Genomic DNA, 17,521 nt, shown 5'->3' on the forward strand with positions numbered 1-17,521 from the left:
TGCTGCTGCCGCTAGTCTGGAGGAGCTGTAGAACGTGGTTGCCACAGTAGATTTGAAGATTCCTCAAACATGCATGAAAGAATGAAAGCAATCAATCAATTTTACATGGCACCCCCTTTACGCAATTAGCTTTTTATATATATATATCACAATCAACACCATGGTAACAGTAATGGTTATATTTTCTAGATACTGTGATAGAGCAGGTACTGGTACCTACTTTAAGAGAAATTTAGCTTCAACGGGGAAAAAAAGTATATATAATATATAAAAGTATATATTTTTGTCAGAAATAGTTTTATTTTTAGTTTTACTAGATTTCCATGAGCGTTTCATTTGTCTTAATATATTTGCTACACTTTTCCGATTTCAGTCATTTTATTAAAAACTGCCCAGCCACACATGTGCCTTTAAAGTGCTGCTATATAAAATCTGCTCTGAGGAATATAATTTGTTGTTGAGCCACAATGACTAATACTCTTTACTAAATAGATGCCATCATGAGGAAAAAACAGCATTTGGAAAGATTGACGCAAGATTTCAAGATATCAGCCAGGAAGTTAAAGCTTGGGCACTAATGGGTCAATTAGATAATGAGGATATGATTACAACCAAATCAGTTACAAAATGGCTTAAGAACTCTGACTGGTCATAAAAAAGCTGGGAAGAGTTCTAACGTTTGTGTCAGAAAGGCAACCTGCAAGCCTGAATCAGTAACACCAGTTGAGCAGTTAAAGTGGGCAAAAAAAAAAAACTCCAGGAAGCTGCTGTGAAAGCTAAAACATTTGACCCAAATCATAAGATTTAAATGCTATCAAACCGATTACTAGTAAATTGTGTATCAACAATTCACTAGTAGCTTTGTTGCAATTGTGGTATTTAGCAAATGGCAATAATTTCATCAATCTTAACTGACATGAAAGAGGAAACAAATTGTCTAATTGTGGTTGTGTGTTTTATTCATTCTGTGTTAATGTATGATTTTCAGCTTTAGGTCAGACAACAATATTCTGGTAAAACATTATTTACTTTCTAACATATTGCACCTCAATGTATATAACTTAATAAAATGTTTTCTTACATTCTAATTCTGAATATGAGTGCTACACCTCTCATTTAGGTTCTTTGAACCCGTCCATAGTTAATTGGTTTTGTCAGTTTGGCTGCTCCAATAATGAGAGGTTCTTCTATATTGGAATTTTTATTTATGTTATTATTTATGTGCTAAAATTATGCTAATTTTCACTCCATTAAATGCAAGAGGTTTCCTGTGTTTACTGCTACCAAAAACAGCAAGCAAAGACTTGCCAGCTTTAGAACAGATAAGGAGTTATACTAATGCTGTTGTGGCTCGCTGGTTTTTTCTCAATAATGCATACACAACGAAGTGCATCTCCACAGCTCATTAGAGAAATGAAAAAAAAAACAAAAAAAAACGTATATAAGCTAGTTTTGATGGTGAGCTCCCTGTAGGCAGCCACATCTGGCTCCTTTTAGCGACAAGCGTATAAAAATCAATTTTAGTTTGGTTTCAGGCATTCTGTACCACAGACACCCCACACATATATACACACGCTGGGAGGTAGGACTCCAGCATGGTGGTCACCCCCACTTCTTTCAGCTTCTGTAATACCAGCAGTCATCAAGGGGCTTTGATAAAGCCCACATTCCTGCCACAAGCAGCAGGCCTATTTACAGGATGGCATCTGTACACAACAATAGCCCTTTAAGACAATCTTAAAAGAGAATACTTCTAGAGTGGTTGTGTAGAATAGTTACTAGTAAGCATCATCTTAACTGTGAGCAGCGGTCAGAGTGATCTCACTTTGGAGAATTAAAGAGGTATCACAAGAGAATCAATCTAACTACTACCATATGACTAATGTTTTAGATCATGTCTTGCTAACATAATTTTCCATAGTTTTACTTCAATTCAAAAGGACCAGTTAAGAACTGTTGACATATTGTTACCATACTAGTCCTAAAACGTTTGCTGAACCAGTTTGTTTAATTGCACAGCCCAGTTTTTTTTTTATACTTCTACTAAAATTAGTTTTAGTCACATGATCTAAAGCTGAAACCAGTGTTTTTGCTTAAATCCTTTTTTTAATGTGGTTATTCATAATACTAATGAAATGTGACCACAATCAGACTTGTGAGTTATGACTCCGAAATGATCCACATGCACACTTTGTATACAGCAATCCTCTGTATATGAAAGTAAAAATGGATGCAGCCATATTCGAATGAATTTTAAAGAGGCAGGAGATCTTTAGGAAGACCCAGGACATTTTGGTGGGACTATGTTTCTAGGCTGGCTTCAGAACATCTTGGGATTCCCCCAGAGGAGCTGACCCAAGTGACTGGAGAAAGGGAAGTCTGGACCTCCATTTATGCTGTTACCCCAGTGACCCAACCTGGATAAGCGGAAGGAAATGGATGGATGGGATAGCAGAAAGTATTGTCACAAATGACTGATACTCTCATGATTTCCCAAGATATAATACACTGTGAGACTAAGATGAAGCACATCTCCGTTAAGGTTCTGCAACTATAAATTGTTTGGATCACTCAACTTGATTCTTTCTCTTCAGTGCGCTTATATTATTTTCATACTTTTTCTAAAACAAAACCTAGGAAATTTGTATATTCCAATCAAAATATTGCACTGCAAATAAAAAAAATGGTTAAAACCATATAATAACCATGACTGCAGCGGTATTATTGTACCGCCAATTCATGGAGATCACATACTGAAGGTAGAATAAGAGTTAGAAAATAAAATCAACCGATGTGAAATTCTCGTCAGATGTCTGTAAAAACCTGTCCACATATGCAAATAAATCAAACCACATATGTCTATTAAGTCATTTACATTTATAATGGAATTACTCAGGGGAAAAGCACTGCGCATTTGGAGAAAGGGAGGTTCAAAAAATACACAAACGCATTTATTTATTCCTTCATTCATAAGCTGTACTTTAGATTTAGATGTAGATTTTCCTTTCAGTTAAAATCTAATCTGGTTCAAAAACATCTAAATATTTGTTTTAATTTGTAACCACATTAAGAAAAAGGGAGCAGATGCAGCATAATTTAAATGGTGTTGCATTAAAGCTCTTTTAAATCCTAAAGACTACTTAATCGGTGATCCGTTCTGCAAGCGATTTAAAACAGATGCTCATTTCACTATGCATGTGTGTGTGTGTGTTTGTGCCTCTTAGCACTCTGATAGCACAAAGAAACACATGTCCACATTAAGTGGCTTCACTGATCAAGCTGATAGACACATAGATGAAAGAACCATGAAGGAACTCGTTCCCCTCAGGACTGTGCTAGCAGCTGGCAGCAACAATCCACTCCAAGTTGGCTCATGTTATCATTAAATATGTTTGTCAGTTTAACACTGCTGCCTACAAGGTGTAATAAATTACAAAGAAGTGATGATCAGACTTTATTTTATTGGTTTGGATACCTTTTTTTTCTGAGCACATGATATCCATTGCATTTATTTTTAGTGTAACTCAAGAAATTTCCCAATTTTTTGGAGACGTCTTCAGAATGAGAACAATGAAGAATGAAGGGCGAAGAGCAAGAGTGACTGATTGCAGGACATTGGACCAAATGGGAACCAGAAACTGTGAGATGTCAGAGCTGCTATGGATTTATTTTCTACCTGCACCTCTGAAATCTACCACACATACACCCGCCCGAAGCAGAACAAAAGAGAGGTGGGTGTGGATGTGAAAAAGTATGGGCATAGAGTCATAGGTCAACGACGAGAGAGAATTAGCAATAGGTGTCTGCAACGATAAGCAAAAGATGGAGCAACAGACAATATGACGACCAGTTTTCGGGAAAAAGCATTAAAATCAGCTGGCTCCTATTTAAATTTACCTTTTGTACTCTGAGAGCATACATCTGCCCACCGCATGTTGGACTGAGATAGGTGGGCTGCCCTGTTCAGTTTTGTCCACTTTTTATACTGCCCTATTTCTTTATCCAGGATACAGGAGGCTCCGGAAAGGTATCCAACCTGACATTTATGCTTCACAACCTTAAAACCTTCACATGACGAATTTTGTATCAGCAAAATGCTGCAAAGATGGCAGTCGGTGAGAAATAGCTATTATCAAAAGCTTTTGTGTGAGTTAGAATTACGTAAGTGACATCATTTTCAGGTGACATTTTAAGGTGTGGGTTTATGCCAGTTGTCTTTATTGAATCTGAAACCCCACAGCTGGACTCGCTCGCTGGCCGCAACAGGCTCTCTCATACAGTAACAATACAAACAGAATGTAGAAAGAAATCAACACTATCTTCCAATTTTTTCTTCTAGGTAGGACATGAACCTTTAGTTTACATCGAGTTTAACGCGAAGCGAGAGGCAGCGACTTGGACTACGGCTGTTCTGCTTAACCTTCAAGGTCACTACGTAAAACATTTAGGTATGCAATCATTCAGTGTGTTTGTGCTCAACAAAACTCCAAGACATCCTGTTCAAAAGTCCTTTCAAAGCTTAACATGATAAACATTTACAGTCACACCTTCCAGGAGCTCTGATGCTAAGTGTTACTCTGACTCCAGACTGGTCTGAATTAGAGTCGCTCACCCCCTTCTGCGGACCTCATACCCTGATCTAAACCTTAGACCTGAACAAATTGGAACTGACCATGTTGAGTTAAGCTGCTTTTTAAAGTAGAGATGCGAAAGTCCCACCTGTACAGTGTTAACAGTCTGAACCTCACACAGACAAATCATCACCTTAACAAAGCAGTAAAATCTTCATGGGTGTTTTGACTGAGCGTACACTGTTAAGCCAAAACTGGAACTGTTACCACTATTACTGACAACCCCCTCCCAAAAAAAAAAAAAAAAAAAATCAACAAATGATTGAAAAAAAAAGAAAACTAGTAGGATAAGAACAGATGGCACTGGTGTGGAGATATGGCAGTCAGTAACTGGTTTTATCTCAAAGTCTTGGAAAGCATTAAAGGGTCACACATAAGGCCATTGGGTATGAAGGTATAACTGTAGAGGCAAAAGTATATCCAGATGTGTGCTAACATGCATACAGAGAGGCCTAATGGCGACTATCTCTAATCACACACCGAACTGCACCCACACACAGAAACACATATAGAAACATTGTCCCAAGTATCTCCGCAGGTTTCCTCATAGAAAAACAGTTTTTCAAGTTCATTAAATAAAATCCGAAGCTTCTACCATCCACAGTCTGCCCTGCAGCTCCAGATAGCCATCTCCTCCCCTCAGTGGGTTCCTGTCCAAATACTCCAGCTGTAGAACTGCCCCCAAGAGACCAGAGAAACCGTTTAATAGACTTTAAGATCGCCGTTATGCTTCAAATGAAACTAATTTACCCAGTCTTAATGTCAGGTTTTCCCATATTGTTAGTAGACAACAAACAGATTAGCATGTTGGGCTTTTTAGGTTTCCTATCGAGGCAGTGAAGAAATATCAAAGAGCCATGCATCTCTTGGAATGGTAGCTATTTGGTAGATTAACCGACTGGAAATCATTTTTGTTTTGACACATGTCAGGTTTTCAGATAATCGTTCAAATAAATGTTAATATCAGAAAGAAATGAATTCAGCCATCTCTTACATAAAGGACCACATGGAGCTGAGATGACCTGTTTTTTTTAGGGCTACACTTTACCTCTCAGCTGATCTGAGGACAAAGACTACTGAAGATAACCGAAGTAAATACAAAAATTCAGATGCCTAAGATTATTTCAAATTATATAGATATTTCAAGGCTATTTTATTTCGCTAACATTTCCACCTAAAAATCTTGTGACTTTTAACTGATTAGCCAGGTAGTGTAGATTGCGTTTCTTCCGTTATAAAATCACTGTACAGAACTAACTCAGAGGAGTAATATAAAAACATTACCTGGATCATATTAATCAGCTGCAAAACGTGTATCTGTTTGGAGCCAGAAAACACTAATATGTGCACATTTGAAACATTAGCAGTTCCTATTTTCGCAATAGAAACACTATAATTCGTTCACATTTTAATTACAGCTGTTGAAACATCAGATATTCAGATGACTCTGACTTGAGTCAAGCTGTGATTGTATCTTTTGAAAAGTAGTGCTGATGACATGACTGCACTTTTACAGTGCCATTGCTGAGATATGTGACTCTTAACTGCGTAATGGTGTGGAAACCTTAATAAAATAAACCTGGTAGAAGAAATCTAAATTGCTTTGATGATTCTAGAGTTCTCTAGATTGCAGAGCATCAGCACATTCTCTGGCTTCAGTTTATGCTGTAAAGTCTGAGGCTCTCTTCAGGTCGCACATAGACAACAAACAGCCCAGGGGCAGTAACTCTAGATGCAGTTAAAGTGTCCAACACAGTCCAGCGCACACATGCAGCCACTGTAGAATGTGCTGCTTACACTATGAGGAATCAACATTCTTGAAGCCAGATCTGTTTAGGAGCTGGTCTCGTTGTGGCCGGGGTGTGTGAGTGTGTGTAAGTGTCTGTCACCTAGTGTGACTTTCATTTGATACTAAGTGACAGAAAAATGCAGAATAGTAGACACGCTATGCTTTGCATGTCCACCTGTCAATTTCAACCGGCTACGACCATCTTCTCTGGAACGACGCATATTGAATCCCTCTGGCTGTACCGGGCCTCCCAGCAGCCTGAAGCTCTGCCTCCTGGTGTTGCAGCTCTTTGCTTGATGCAGCAATCGAAACACTGCTGTGGCCCCTGAGCGACTATTGCATACTTCACAGATCCAGGTACATGCTCATCTAAACCAGCAGTTATATTTCATAATAGCACCAAAAGGGAAGTCATTGATGGCCAAATGAAAACTGCGGGGGGATCCCATTAATGGCATCCCTTGTAAAGATGTGTAAATAGCCATCAGTTTGTCTTCCATTACATTAGCAAAGTCTCTCACTTGGCAGTATACAGATAAAACTTGTTTTGAAGGTTCTATCTATGTGGTCTTCTAGAGTTTCTATAGAAAACACTATATTTTATACCATTGCCATGCTGAGTAGATCTTTGTGTCTCTAAGTCAAGGTGATGCCTAAACCTCTGACTTATGTTAATTAAAGTTTGGATGGCCCTACATTTCTTGCATTTTAATGAAAAATGGCTGAGGTAATTGTTTTGGATCTAATGGAGCATGTCAGAGCCCTCATGTAGATGTTGACCCCCTGGCAACGTATGGTAAGCCCATAGTAACAAACCTTGGTTTTTAAACAAACAAGTCACTTTAAACTTGTAAAAGGGCCATGGTTAAGTCCAGTATCTACAATTCAAGGTAAAATCTATGTATTCAAGGAAACAGTAATCGATACCTTCATTTTATCGCAGCTGGATCACTGCAATTTATTCAGCCAGTCCTCACTGACAGGTTTGCAGCTGGTGCAGAGTGCTGCTGAACGCCTCTGAACAGGAACACACAAGAGAGAGCACATTACCTGACTGCCCTCACTGACTGCCCGGGTATTTTAGAGATCATTTAAAAATCTTTCTGTTTGTTTTTATGATCTAAACACCCTTACCCTGCCTTACTTCACTGAGCTTCTCCACTGCTGCACTCCTGCTCGGTCACATAAGTCTGCTGACCAGCTGGTACTGGTCATTCCCAGTTCTAAGAAAATGGGGCCCCTAAGTTATGGAATGCTCTATTTTGTATATTCGTCAGGCCCCTTTACTGTCCACTAAACCACTCTAGAAATGTATTCACTCCAAAATCTTCTCCTTACTTTGCATATAGGTGCATGTGTGAGGAGGACCTGGTTCAGACAGACAAAGATGCTTTGGAAAACAATACATATGTAGACATACACCAGCCTGTGCCTACAATATGCAATGTTCTGTGAGGAGTAATGTTGTCAAATGGGTGAGTAGAGAGCGACCCCTACTGGAAATTAATATTTTTCAACAAATTTGTTTAAGCTTCTTTGTCATTCTTTATTTGCCTTTAATGCCTTCTTTACATTTACATTAAAAATGTTGTCATCTTATTAAATGTTAACATTGCTATACTATTAATTATATTTTTTTCGCTTCACTTTGAGTGTTTTTTTTTTATTTATTATCGAAATCAATCAAATTCAACAAATTCTTTGATTGACATAAATCTTTATATCCAGGTATATACCTTAATAAGTTAAAAGAATGAAAGCAAAAGAGGAATTTTATTCAACTTTAAAAAAAAACACTAGTATCATTATTATTCATGTGTGTATTTTATGAAGATCATAATAGTTTATTTGAAAATTAGGATACCAGATAATTGGACAAGACTTGAAACTTGTCAAGAAATCGGAAAGTTGCTTCTCGACCAATTCAAGGAGGGTTAGGTGCAAAAGGTCATTTCTAAAGAAGCCATTTTTCAAATATATAATGTACCTACAGTAGGAACATGTTGAAAATTGGAGAGGAAGAAAAACATATTTTAGAAACAGAGCTATAAACAGGCATGACTGCAGCCTGGAAAGGATTGGTAAGCAACAACCATTCTAGCGTGAAGCTCTGCATAAGAAATTGGCCTCATTTTTGTTTTTGCTTTGTTGTGGCTGACTCACACTCATGTAGTCTTGTTCTGTACATCTGCTAGAAAAGCAGAAAAGCTGTTTTACAGACGAACTTTATAAGTTTAGGATTATTTCAAACGGCTACAGTGTTTTGTTCTGGAGACACATAATGGCATAGATATGAAAATGGAAACTGTAGTGTTAAGAGGAAAATATGCTACCAATGTCTGGATTCCCTTTGATATATAATTTAAAGGAGACTCCAGCTCGATAGAGGGCAGTAATGCTCCTCACCACACTGTGTGCCACACATTGTGTCGCTGGACGCCAGCCTCCAACACAAAGAGAAAGAGGCAGACAGGGCACTAAGAAGAGCTTTTGTTATTAATATTTGTGCGGTACAAGCTGCAGGTGTGTTACTGTGTGAAGGACGGGGAAACTGACTCCTGTGTGTGGGATCAGGTGGGTGTTTGGAGTCTTGACGTCCGACTCTTTTCCAGAGTGATGAAATCCAGGTTGTTTAGTACGCTTCTCTGTGCTCGTGTTGCTCTGAAAAAAAAAGCTGCATAATATAATTCACCGTGTGCAACAATCAGCCTCTTACAAAAACGTGGATAAAACCCTGTGGATAACTTGTTGCAATACTTAACCTTATATTTTAGCCATGCAAACAAATAGTAACCTTATTTGGTTGCGGTAGGATAGTAACTTTGTATGACTTTTTTTTAAATATAATTATTATTAATTTGCTCCGCCGTTTTGCTAAAGCACTGCGTTTTTCGTCCAAAAAAACTAGTACCAGTCAAACTAACTTAAGATAATATTTTCGTTTCATCAAATAACATGTCCTGGTCGGTTTTATTCTGTTAATCTTGTGTCTATAAATTACTGTTTAAGAAAAAAATCCCCCCTCTTCCAAGAGAAAGAGCTTTCATTCAAACATGCCTCTAGTGACAATACGTGAGGAAACTGATCAGACTTTTTATATTTTCCAAACCTAATAATAATAAAGCATTATTTTCTTGCCGTTGATTACGTAAATACATCAATGTCTAAAGCTGAAGTTGTGCTTTCCCTCAAAACAAGGAGCTTTGCTGCTTTTTAATGTGATTGTAAAACAGAGATGTGAACAACCAGTTGTTCATCTTTATGTCTTTGTCTGTATGTTTTGTCCACCCAGTGATGGAGCCTGTTGACCTTGTAGAAATGCAGCCTGATAAACAAGAAGCTGTTGATGTCACCTCGTGGGTCTGTGTGTGTCCTGGAGGACTCTGGAGGGTTCAGCGAAATGAGACGCATGAATGGACTCAACAAATCTCTTCTAATACAGCAGATGACACATGTAGGGCATTCCTTTTAGTTACAGTTTCACTGATCAGAATTTTGTGGCCTATGTTGAATTTCTAGTTTTTATAGGACTGTAACCTGTTGATTCCAATGCTGGAAACGTAAGCCACAGTATTGACTTTCTTTCCCCTCTAGTATTCAAACAATGAGCCACAAGGAATCAATTGTATTAGGAAAAGATGAAACATCGTGTTACCGTTTGTGAAAAAAAACGTAAAAATATTTTTGCTTTTATTTTTAAACAGAGGAAGTAACTAGATTTTGGATATTCCCAATCCACTAGTCTTCATTCAGGTTTGATCAAGCTGAAATTTGGCAAATGTGGCCAATTCTGGTCAACATCTGATTTTTTTTTTTTTTTTTTAGCATCTCTATTTATAATTTCACATTTTTAATATGACTTATATTTAGCAGTGCACTATTTGTGACAGCAATGTAATCAGGTGCATGCTTTTCAAACTCGTTTTCTCTTTCTTTCCCCGTAGCTTGTCTAACTAATCACTGTCCAAAGCTGGGCTCACTGTGTCGGGTAAAAGTGCAGCTCAAAGCCCAGACCGATGACTCCGATGGCCCTCCATCTGCAAAAGAAAATGAGAAGATGGCAGTCACTGCTGTTGCAGATATAGTGCCAACTCCAGTTCTCCGGCAACAGGACACTGTGCTGCAGGTGCCCCTGGGTGACTGGACAACACTGAGGCTGGGGGAGGGTCATTGCGATATCACAGAGGCATGTTTGGAGGGGATGAGAGCAGGGGAGAAATGTGAGGTAAGATTTTTATAGTAGCAGTAAAGTCTGGTTTTGTTCTTGATTGGAAGTTTTATAGATAAAACTTTTAAAGTGCCTCATAGTATGCAAGTGTAAAAACCTGCATTTATAATGGATTTTCAGAGTAAATTAAATCTCTTCAGTCAGTTTCATCACAGGTCTAATCATGGTGTCTAATTGCTCAGATACAACTTACTCCCATTGGAACCGGACCAGAAGCCTCTCTTCACCAGCCTTCGTATGGCGACCTTCCTCTCATTGCCACTGTGGAGCTCCAAGCATTCACTCCAGGAAAGGAATCCTGGGAGATGACCCCCACTGAAAGATGGGAGTGGGTGAAATCGCACAAGGAGAGAGGTGGCGGTAGATTCAGGAGCGGGGACTTGTGGGGAGCAACAGACAGCTACAGCCGGGCCCTCAAGCTCCTCATCCCCCTTTGTGGCCTCGTTGGAGAGGTGGAAGACACAAACTGTTTGGAAGAAACGCATCAGCTCCCTTCGTCTGATCAGCTTAAAATCAAGAAAGCTGAGCTTCACTCCAACTTGTCTCTGTGCCAGCTGAAATTAAACCAACCACAGCGAGCCAGGGACAGTGCTGCTAAAGCGACTCGGCTTGAACCTGGCGCCTCAAAGGCCTGGTACCGACTGGGCCAGGCATGCCAGAAGTTGAACGAGCTGGATGAGGCCAAAGAGGCATTTAAGAAACTGCTGGAAATCCAGCCGGAGCTGCCTGCTGCTGTGAAGGCCCTCAAAGAGATAACAAGTAGAGAAAAGGAGAGAAATGTGCAGCTGGGATTGAGACTCAGTAAAATGTTTAGCTAAAGATGGAATGTTATAATTCTAATAATGTTTTTCCTCATAATTAGATCTAAGTGCAATTATGACGCAGCCTCTGTTACAAAGTAAAGCCTTATAACTACAAATATGTCTGATCTCCTTGAATGGAGGTTGGGATAATAAATAAAGAACGGCTGACTGAGCTCATTCTCGCAAAATGGTCGCCTTCAATAAATGTCTGTAGTGTTCGGTGTCTGGCCACTAGGTGGCGCAAGAAGTCAACAAAACTGAACAAGACAGGCAAAATGCCGAAACCCGGGATCGAACCAGGGACCTTTAGATCTTCAGTCTAACGCTCTCCCAACTGAGCTATTTCGGCGTGCGGGATCAATTAGGCCGTGATTCCATATACCAAGAAGCGCGATGTCGTCAAGGTGTGGAATGTGATTTAGTGGGATGACCTACTTTCGGGCAAACTGCTATAAAAGGTTCCATAACATTAAAGGTTTTTCACCAACTCCAGCACGTCGCTACCATCTCTTTCAAACTTATCGGTAGCTTCAGTAAAACCATTTTCATGGCATTTTTATCTCTTAATTTGTCTCTTATTAAAGACGTCACAAACCTGGGATGATGAGGTTTGCTTAAATAGCTTAAATTTTCATGTGTAAATTTGATCCAGTGCTTTCTTTCCAATTGCAATTGGAAATGAAATTGGAAAGAAAACACAAATACTCAAATGTAAAATTTATATAAGAATGTTTTTATGTTCAATAATTTAAAGCTCTTAAAGTCATAATTGTGTAAAGATTAGTTCTAATGACCATTTGCATGCTATGTTTACATGTTCAGCTTTTTCTGACTTCACGCCTTGTTTTTTTTAGAGAGGTGGGCGATGGTTAAAAACCAAAATTAGATCTGAAACTCCATGATTAGCAACATGCATCCGAGACCAGTTTTATAACCTCAGTGGTAAAAAGTAAAGTGTTGGACTAAACGTTAGACAGTGAAAAATCTGTTTTTCTTTGTCAATTTTTGTATTTACAGTTGTCATGGAATTAGCATTGCTATGAAGAGGGATCAGATAATTATAAGTAATCCAAAATATTAGCCACAAGAAGCATGGCGGTGGTATAGGAGTAAAGAGCGTAACCCATCTACAGAGGCCTCAGTCCTCTACATGGCTGTCACAGATTTGAGTCCTGGGCTGTTGGCCTTAGCCATGTCTTCACCCTCTCTCTTACAACCCACTTTCTTCTCAATTCAAATGTCACTAGAAATATTTGTCCCCAAAAAATCTAATTTGACCTGGAAAGTGCAAAAATCAGAAGAACTGAATGGTGACTTTAAAACATAGATGGTACTTAAGCTAATCAGCATTATCAGCCTCCCTTTGCATTATAAGGCAAGGATTTTGCCACTTGTAAAAATGCGCTACCCATCCCTTCATCATCTGAACATGCTGATCGTTGCACAGTTGCCAAGGGGCTGGTGCCTATCTCCAGCAATCATTGGGCGGGAGGCAGGGTACATCCTAGACAGGTTGCCACTTCATCACAGGGCAACAACAGAAACTGACAACCATACATGCATACACTCACACCTAAGGACAACAGTCAGGATTTTGGACTGTGGGAGGAAACCGGAGTACCCAGAAAAAACACACACATGCACAGGGAGAACATGCAAACTTCACGCAGAAGGATCCCATGATAGGATTTAAACCTAGGACCTTCTTGCTGAAAGGCAACAGTGCAACTACACCATTGTGCAGCCTAAGAATGCACTAATGTCGACCATTTATGGATTAAGTTGCTTCAAAGAAGCGTTGTTGACTTTTAAAAAACTGCATATTTGTTTATTTTTCTTGAGGCCGGATTACAAAACTATTTCTCTCTGTTGCCAATTTACACAAGACTGGTTTTTGGTCACCCAAAGTCCCTAAAGTGTGCACAGTTTCCCAAATAATGGTCAGAGAACATGGTGAAGTAACTTCTCGCTCTTCATCAAGTAGAGCTATTTGACCTCAGATAGCTTGGTTGTATTGAAGACGGCCACACACGTCTTCCCCCCAAGGTTCGTGATGTGAGAGATCAAAGACGAAATCAACCAAACTTTAATAAAATGCAATGGCACCTTTGGAGATCTGACAACAAAAATGCATACAAAGATGCCGCAAGGCGATTCAGTCAGATCTGGTATACATTCTGATTACCCACAGTTATACAGATTTAAGACACACCTAAGCTGCACAATAAACTGCTTCTGGAATATTCCAGCACGGTGTGCTCAAGCAACTAAAATGATTTTTATTTCAATTTATCAGTCCTACTTCCTAATAAGGAGTTGTTATTCCGAGATTTTGCAGCTGCAGGTACAGACCGAGCCTGGTACGGACGGGGATGTTCGTGCGCACAGAATATTCCACAAGCAGCAGAGCCGTGCCATCATATATCATAGCAGATCATACTCACTTAATCAACACAAGCTTCCATATCAGCTGATTAACAAAAGACTAAATATAACCACAGTTATTATTAGTCAGATAGTGATGGATGTATTAATATTGTCAATTAAGATAATTGCTAACTTATGAGACGCTTCCCATTAATCTAAGAAATGTAAGGTGACAAATCATCTAAGTGTGATGCTATGCTCAATTCAGCGAATGATGGTGTCATATCAAAATGTTGTCTCACACACTGACTCCACCAGATAAGCTCTTAAACAGAGTTCACACCTCACCACAAATAGCATTTGCATGCTACCACAACTTTCTATTTAAAAGACAAATGTTTCACCACGGCGTACCAAAGAAATTCCAGGAAGTGTCCAGGAATTCAGCCAAGGGACTGGGTGCCTAAAGGGCACAGTGTAAACAGCACTGTCAGAGACAGACCTTGGGGTGCTGGCCTGTTGTCAAGAAGAAATCATTTCTCTCCTAAAAAGAAAAAAGCTTCAAGAACTCCACTGTCATTCTGCAGAAAAAAAAAAACAATGTTGCAAATTTCAAGCACTGAGCAAGAATGGGTAAACATCAGTGAGACTTTTGTCCCGGAAGTTGATATTCAAAATATTGAACTTCATTAGATCATAGAAACATCAGTCAAGAAGACTTGAGAACACTGAAACAGTAAGGTTTGTAAAGAGACTGCAAATTTCATGTATTTATTTTTGCACATGCTTGATTTTTTAATTAATCAACTAAGAAATTTGAAAACATCCCTGATGTGAAGCTTAAGATGTCATCCAGTTTATTCACAAACTAAAAACTATGAACAAATGGGATAAAACATTTATTTTAATGATCATAGTAAGAAAAACGCCAGAACAAAACTCTTAGTTTGCTGGCACTTTTTGGACGATCAGATCAATATTGCAAGATGAACCAAAGGACTACAGACAGTTTGCATTTGTTAAACTTTTAAAATGTATTTTCTGCATGTCCCATTTTGACGACCCTTTAAAGATTACTTCCTTTTAACCTTCTGTGTCTTTGAACTGTCTGAAAGTGACTGGGCTGCTGATAGCTGTCTCCACGCATCCACAATGAGCACCAGAGGGATGACAATCCACAGAAAATTCATGAAGATAAAGTAGAACCAGAAGTAGATTGGATGTCCGAACTCGCTGTGAACATAACCATCTCTGTGCTCTGTGAAGAAGTACAGCACTGCTCCGTATATCTGACCTGGTGACAAAATCCGTATTTAGACACAACATGTACATATGAGAAACCAGAGCATTATGTAAACATTGTTTTTTATATTTCTTAGAGCTTCTTACCGAGTGAAATGATCAGCTGCAGAACAAATCTGTAGGACTTGGTAGTTAAAAAGGAATAAACGGTCCAAAAACTGAACGGACCCCATAAGACAGCGGTCACGGTCTCCATACAAACTGTGAAGTTATCAGCTCTAAATAAGAATAAATTTAAAAAAAACAGCAGTAGTTTACCATATCACCTCAGTTTTATATTTTACTTATGTATATTTTTTAAATCAATGTTTTTAAAATGACTGTGACTCACATAACATATCTACTGTCCCCTTTGGAGTACTCCTTCCCTGAGAGAGGGGAACAGAATACATATTACCTTCAAAATCAAGAATACATGTCTGACATGGTTTTCTTTTTGTTTGTTTTTATGGTGGTTCTTACACAGTTGTGACAGGAAGCTCTGATCCCCTGGTAAAATGTCATAATAAAGACAAAACCATCCCTCGATGACGCTATGGATGAATCCACAAACGGCAAACCAGCTGAGGGCCAGACGCCTCCATGTTCCCAGCCTGCCAGCGACCCCAGTGATCAGCCAGGTTACAAGTAGAAAACCCCCAGAGACAGAGAAGAGGAACACCAGAATCTCTGACATGGACCGATCATTAGCCACATAAGAGGGAATCACCAGGTCCCGAGGCCAGAATGGATGAGGAGTTTTTTTTGCTGAGGCGGCATCCATTATCTGTTTGAAGACAGAATCATCTTTTTTATTATTATTATACAGATGTGATCATTTAAAATATAATTACCCTTACTGAGAAGCAATTCCAGTTCTCAGATCTTTCAGAGTCAGAGTTTAAGACACTAAATGAAAAAAATAAATAAATAAATAAAAATTAAAGCTGGTATCAGCTGGTTCCACTCACCAGAGACGCTAACAATGTTAGGGATCAGCCACACTGTTTTTGTAAGAATGTCTGGGCAAAATCAAAATTGATATCCAGCAGATTCCCAACTGCTTCACATGAAAGTGTGACGCGTGAACTCAAACCCGGAAATCTGTCAACTTGGGGGGCGGTAACTCATGATTACAAACTCCAATGAATAACCTGTAATTACTGAGGTCGAACGCATGAAAAGATACATTGGATCTGACGGTTCAGATGATTGGCTCCTTGTCTCGGAACATGGACTTTGCTTACGAAAACAACCAATGAACAGGAGCGATTCTTTGCCAAACATCCTCCTCCTTTTGAAAAAAAAAAAAAGCACGCATAGACGGCAGATCATGACAGATTCACAAGAATCTTGAAACTGCGAATTTTGAAACTGAGGAACAGTTTAAAAATTCTGTTGCTCATCGAGCAGTGAGTTGCGGATGTACTTTATTAAGATTTGATATTAAATAAGTCAGAACGAGGCTAAAGTCAGTCGCTGAGACTACAAATGTGCAACAGACGTAAACACAAACAGAAATATATAATTTAATACTACTTGTTACATTATTTATGAATAGTACATTCTTAATTTAATGTAGTCAGACAAATTGTAGCACAAAATGTTACCCCCAAGCCGTGTCAGGGATTTATCCCTGCCGTGACCCGGATTCGAACCGGGGTTGCTGCGGCCACAACGCAGAGTACTAACCACTATACGATCACGGCGAGCTACTGGGGGATCTGAAATACGCTCTTCCAGCTGCCTTTATGAACCTAGGTGTATGATCTCGCTTTGAGACCGTAGCGAGGATGAATGAAGTAATATGGGAAGTAAAGTTCATGGGTACTTTAAAAACTGTTTAACTTACAGAAAGACTATTCGAAAGAAGCCCGAAGGAGTAAAGCTTACATATGGTGGCATGAACGAGCTGTGTAGTTAAATTTCAAATGTTTATCAGATGGAAGTCACAGTTGCAGAAAGACTTTACAAATGCAAAGATTATAGCTGCAGTAGATGCATTTTATAAAAATGTGTTTTTCACGTCGTTCAATGTTTTTGCCATTCAAACTTGCTAGTGTGCTGCATTAGCAGTGGAGATAGCACAATCACAACTGTCATTAGCGAAATTTATGGAGCTGTCGGGTTACGAGGACGTGGACTGAGGATCGTAGCGCAGCAGACATCAAGGGTGAGGGACACGAAATACGTACAGGTCCAAACTCACGTCCCCATAGCAGCTACAGAGTGTCACGGTTATCTGTCTAATAGGTCCCCTGTTACCCTCATTGATATAAGTCCCATATGGTCTAGCGGTTAGGATTCCTGGTTTTCACCCAGGCGGCCCGGGTTCGACTCCCGGTATGGGAACTCCTTTTGTCCCTCGTGATATTTTTAATTTTATTGAATTTCCATCCATAATACTTCACCTTTACTTAAA

General features: G+C 39.2%; 2 protein-coding genes and 3 non-coding genes across 5 annotated transcripts; 2 read left to right on the forward strand and 3 right to left on the reverse strand.

The window, feature by feature from the left end:
* The first annotated feature begins 8,849 nt into the window (after window positions 1-8,849).
* Window positions 8,850-11,830, forward strand: fkbpl (FK506 binding protein like). The gene is made up of 4 exons (XM_023332964.1): window positions 8,850-8,994; window positions 9,713-9,874; window positions 10,365-10,645; window positions 10,831-11,830. The coding sequence occupies exons 2-4, from the start codon at window positions 9,715-9,717 to the stop codon at window positions 11,464-11,466; spliced, it is 1,077 nt and encodes a 358-aa protein (XP_023188732.1). The 5' UTR covers window positions 8,850-8,994; window positions 9,713-9,714; the 3' UTR covers window positions 11,467-11,830.
* On the reverse strand, window positions 11,728-11,800 carry trnaf-gaa. The gene has a single exon. It is a non-coding gene; the product is annotated as a tRNA-Phe (tRNA).
* Window positions 11,831-13,521: 1,691 nt separating the features above from the next.
* On the reverse strand, window positions 13,522-16,200 carry ebp (emopamil binding protein (sterol isomerase)). The gene is made up of 5 exons (XM_005808637.3): window positions 16,071-16,200; window positions 15,583-15,886; window positions 15,452-15,488; window positions 15,208-15,338; window positions 13,522-15,112 (listed from the first exon to the last, which is right to left on the reverse strand). The coding sequence occupies exons 2-5, from the start codon at window positions 15,881-15,883 to the stop codon at window positions 14,892-14,894; spliced, it is 690 nt and encodes a 229-aa protein (XP_005808694.1). The 5' UTR covers window positions 15,884-15,886; window positions 16,071-16,200; the 3' UTR covers window positions 13,522-14,891.
* A 536-nt stretch (window positions 16,201-16,736) lies between these two features.
* trnah-gug lies at window positions 16,737-16,808 on the reverse strand. Its single transcript has one exon. It is a non-coding gene; the product is annotated as a tRNA-His (tRNA).
* A 571-nt stretch (window positions 16,809-17,379) lies between these two features.
* On the forward strand, window positions 17,380-17,451 carry trnae-uuc. Its single transcript has one exon. It is a non-coding gene; the product is annotated as a tRNA-Glu (tRNA).
* Window positions 17,452-17,521: the final 70 nt, after the last annotated feature.

The sequence above is a fragment of the Xiphophorus maculatus genome, chromosome 1 (assembly GCF_002775205.1).
Source record: "Xiphophorus maculatus strain JP 163 A chromosome 1, X_maculatus-5.0-male, whole genome shotgun sequence".
Taxonomy (NCBI): domain Eukaryota; kingdom Metazoa; phylum Chordata; class Actinopteri; order Cyprinodontiformes; family Poeciliidae; genus Xiphophorus; species Xiphophorus maculatus.

Bases quoted from the DNA above. Each gene is read 5' to 3' on its own strand.
- fkbpl (XM_023332964.1), top strand. From the start codon at position 9,715: ATGGAGCCTGTTGACCTTGTAGAAATGCAGCCTGATAAACAAGAAGCT. The intron at 9,875-10,364 runs GTAGGGCATTCC...CTTTCCCCGTAG, and splicing joins TAATACAGCAGATGACACAT to CTTGTCTAACTAATCACTGT. The intron at 10,646-10,830 runs GTAAGATTTTTA...CTAATTGCTCAG, and splicing joins GAGCAGGGGAGAAATGTGAG to ATACAACTTACTCCCATTGG.
- ebp (XM_005808637.3), bottom strand. From the start codon at position 15,883: ATGGATGCCGCCTCAGCAAAAAAAACTCCTCATCCATTCTGGCCTCGG. The intron at 15,489-15,582 runs GTAAGAACCACC...CCCCTCTCTCAG, and splicing joins GAGCTTCCTGTCACAACTGT to GGAAGGAGTACTCCAAAGGG. The intron at 15,113-15,207 runs GTAAGAAGCTCT...TTTTGTCACCAG, and splicing joins GCAGCTGATCATTTCACTCG to GTCAGATATACGGAGCAGTG.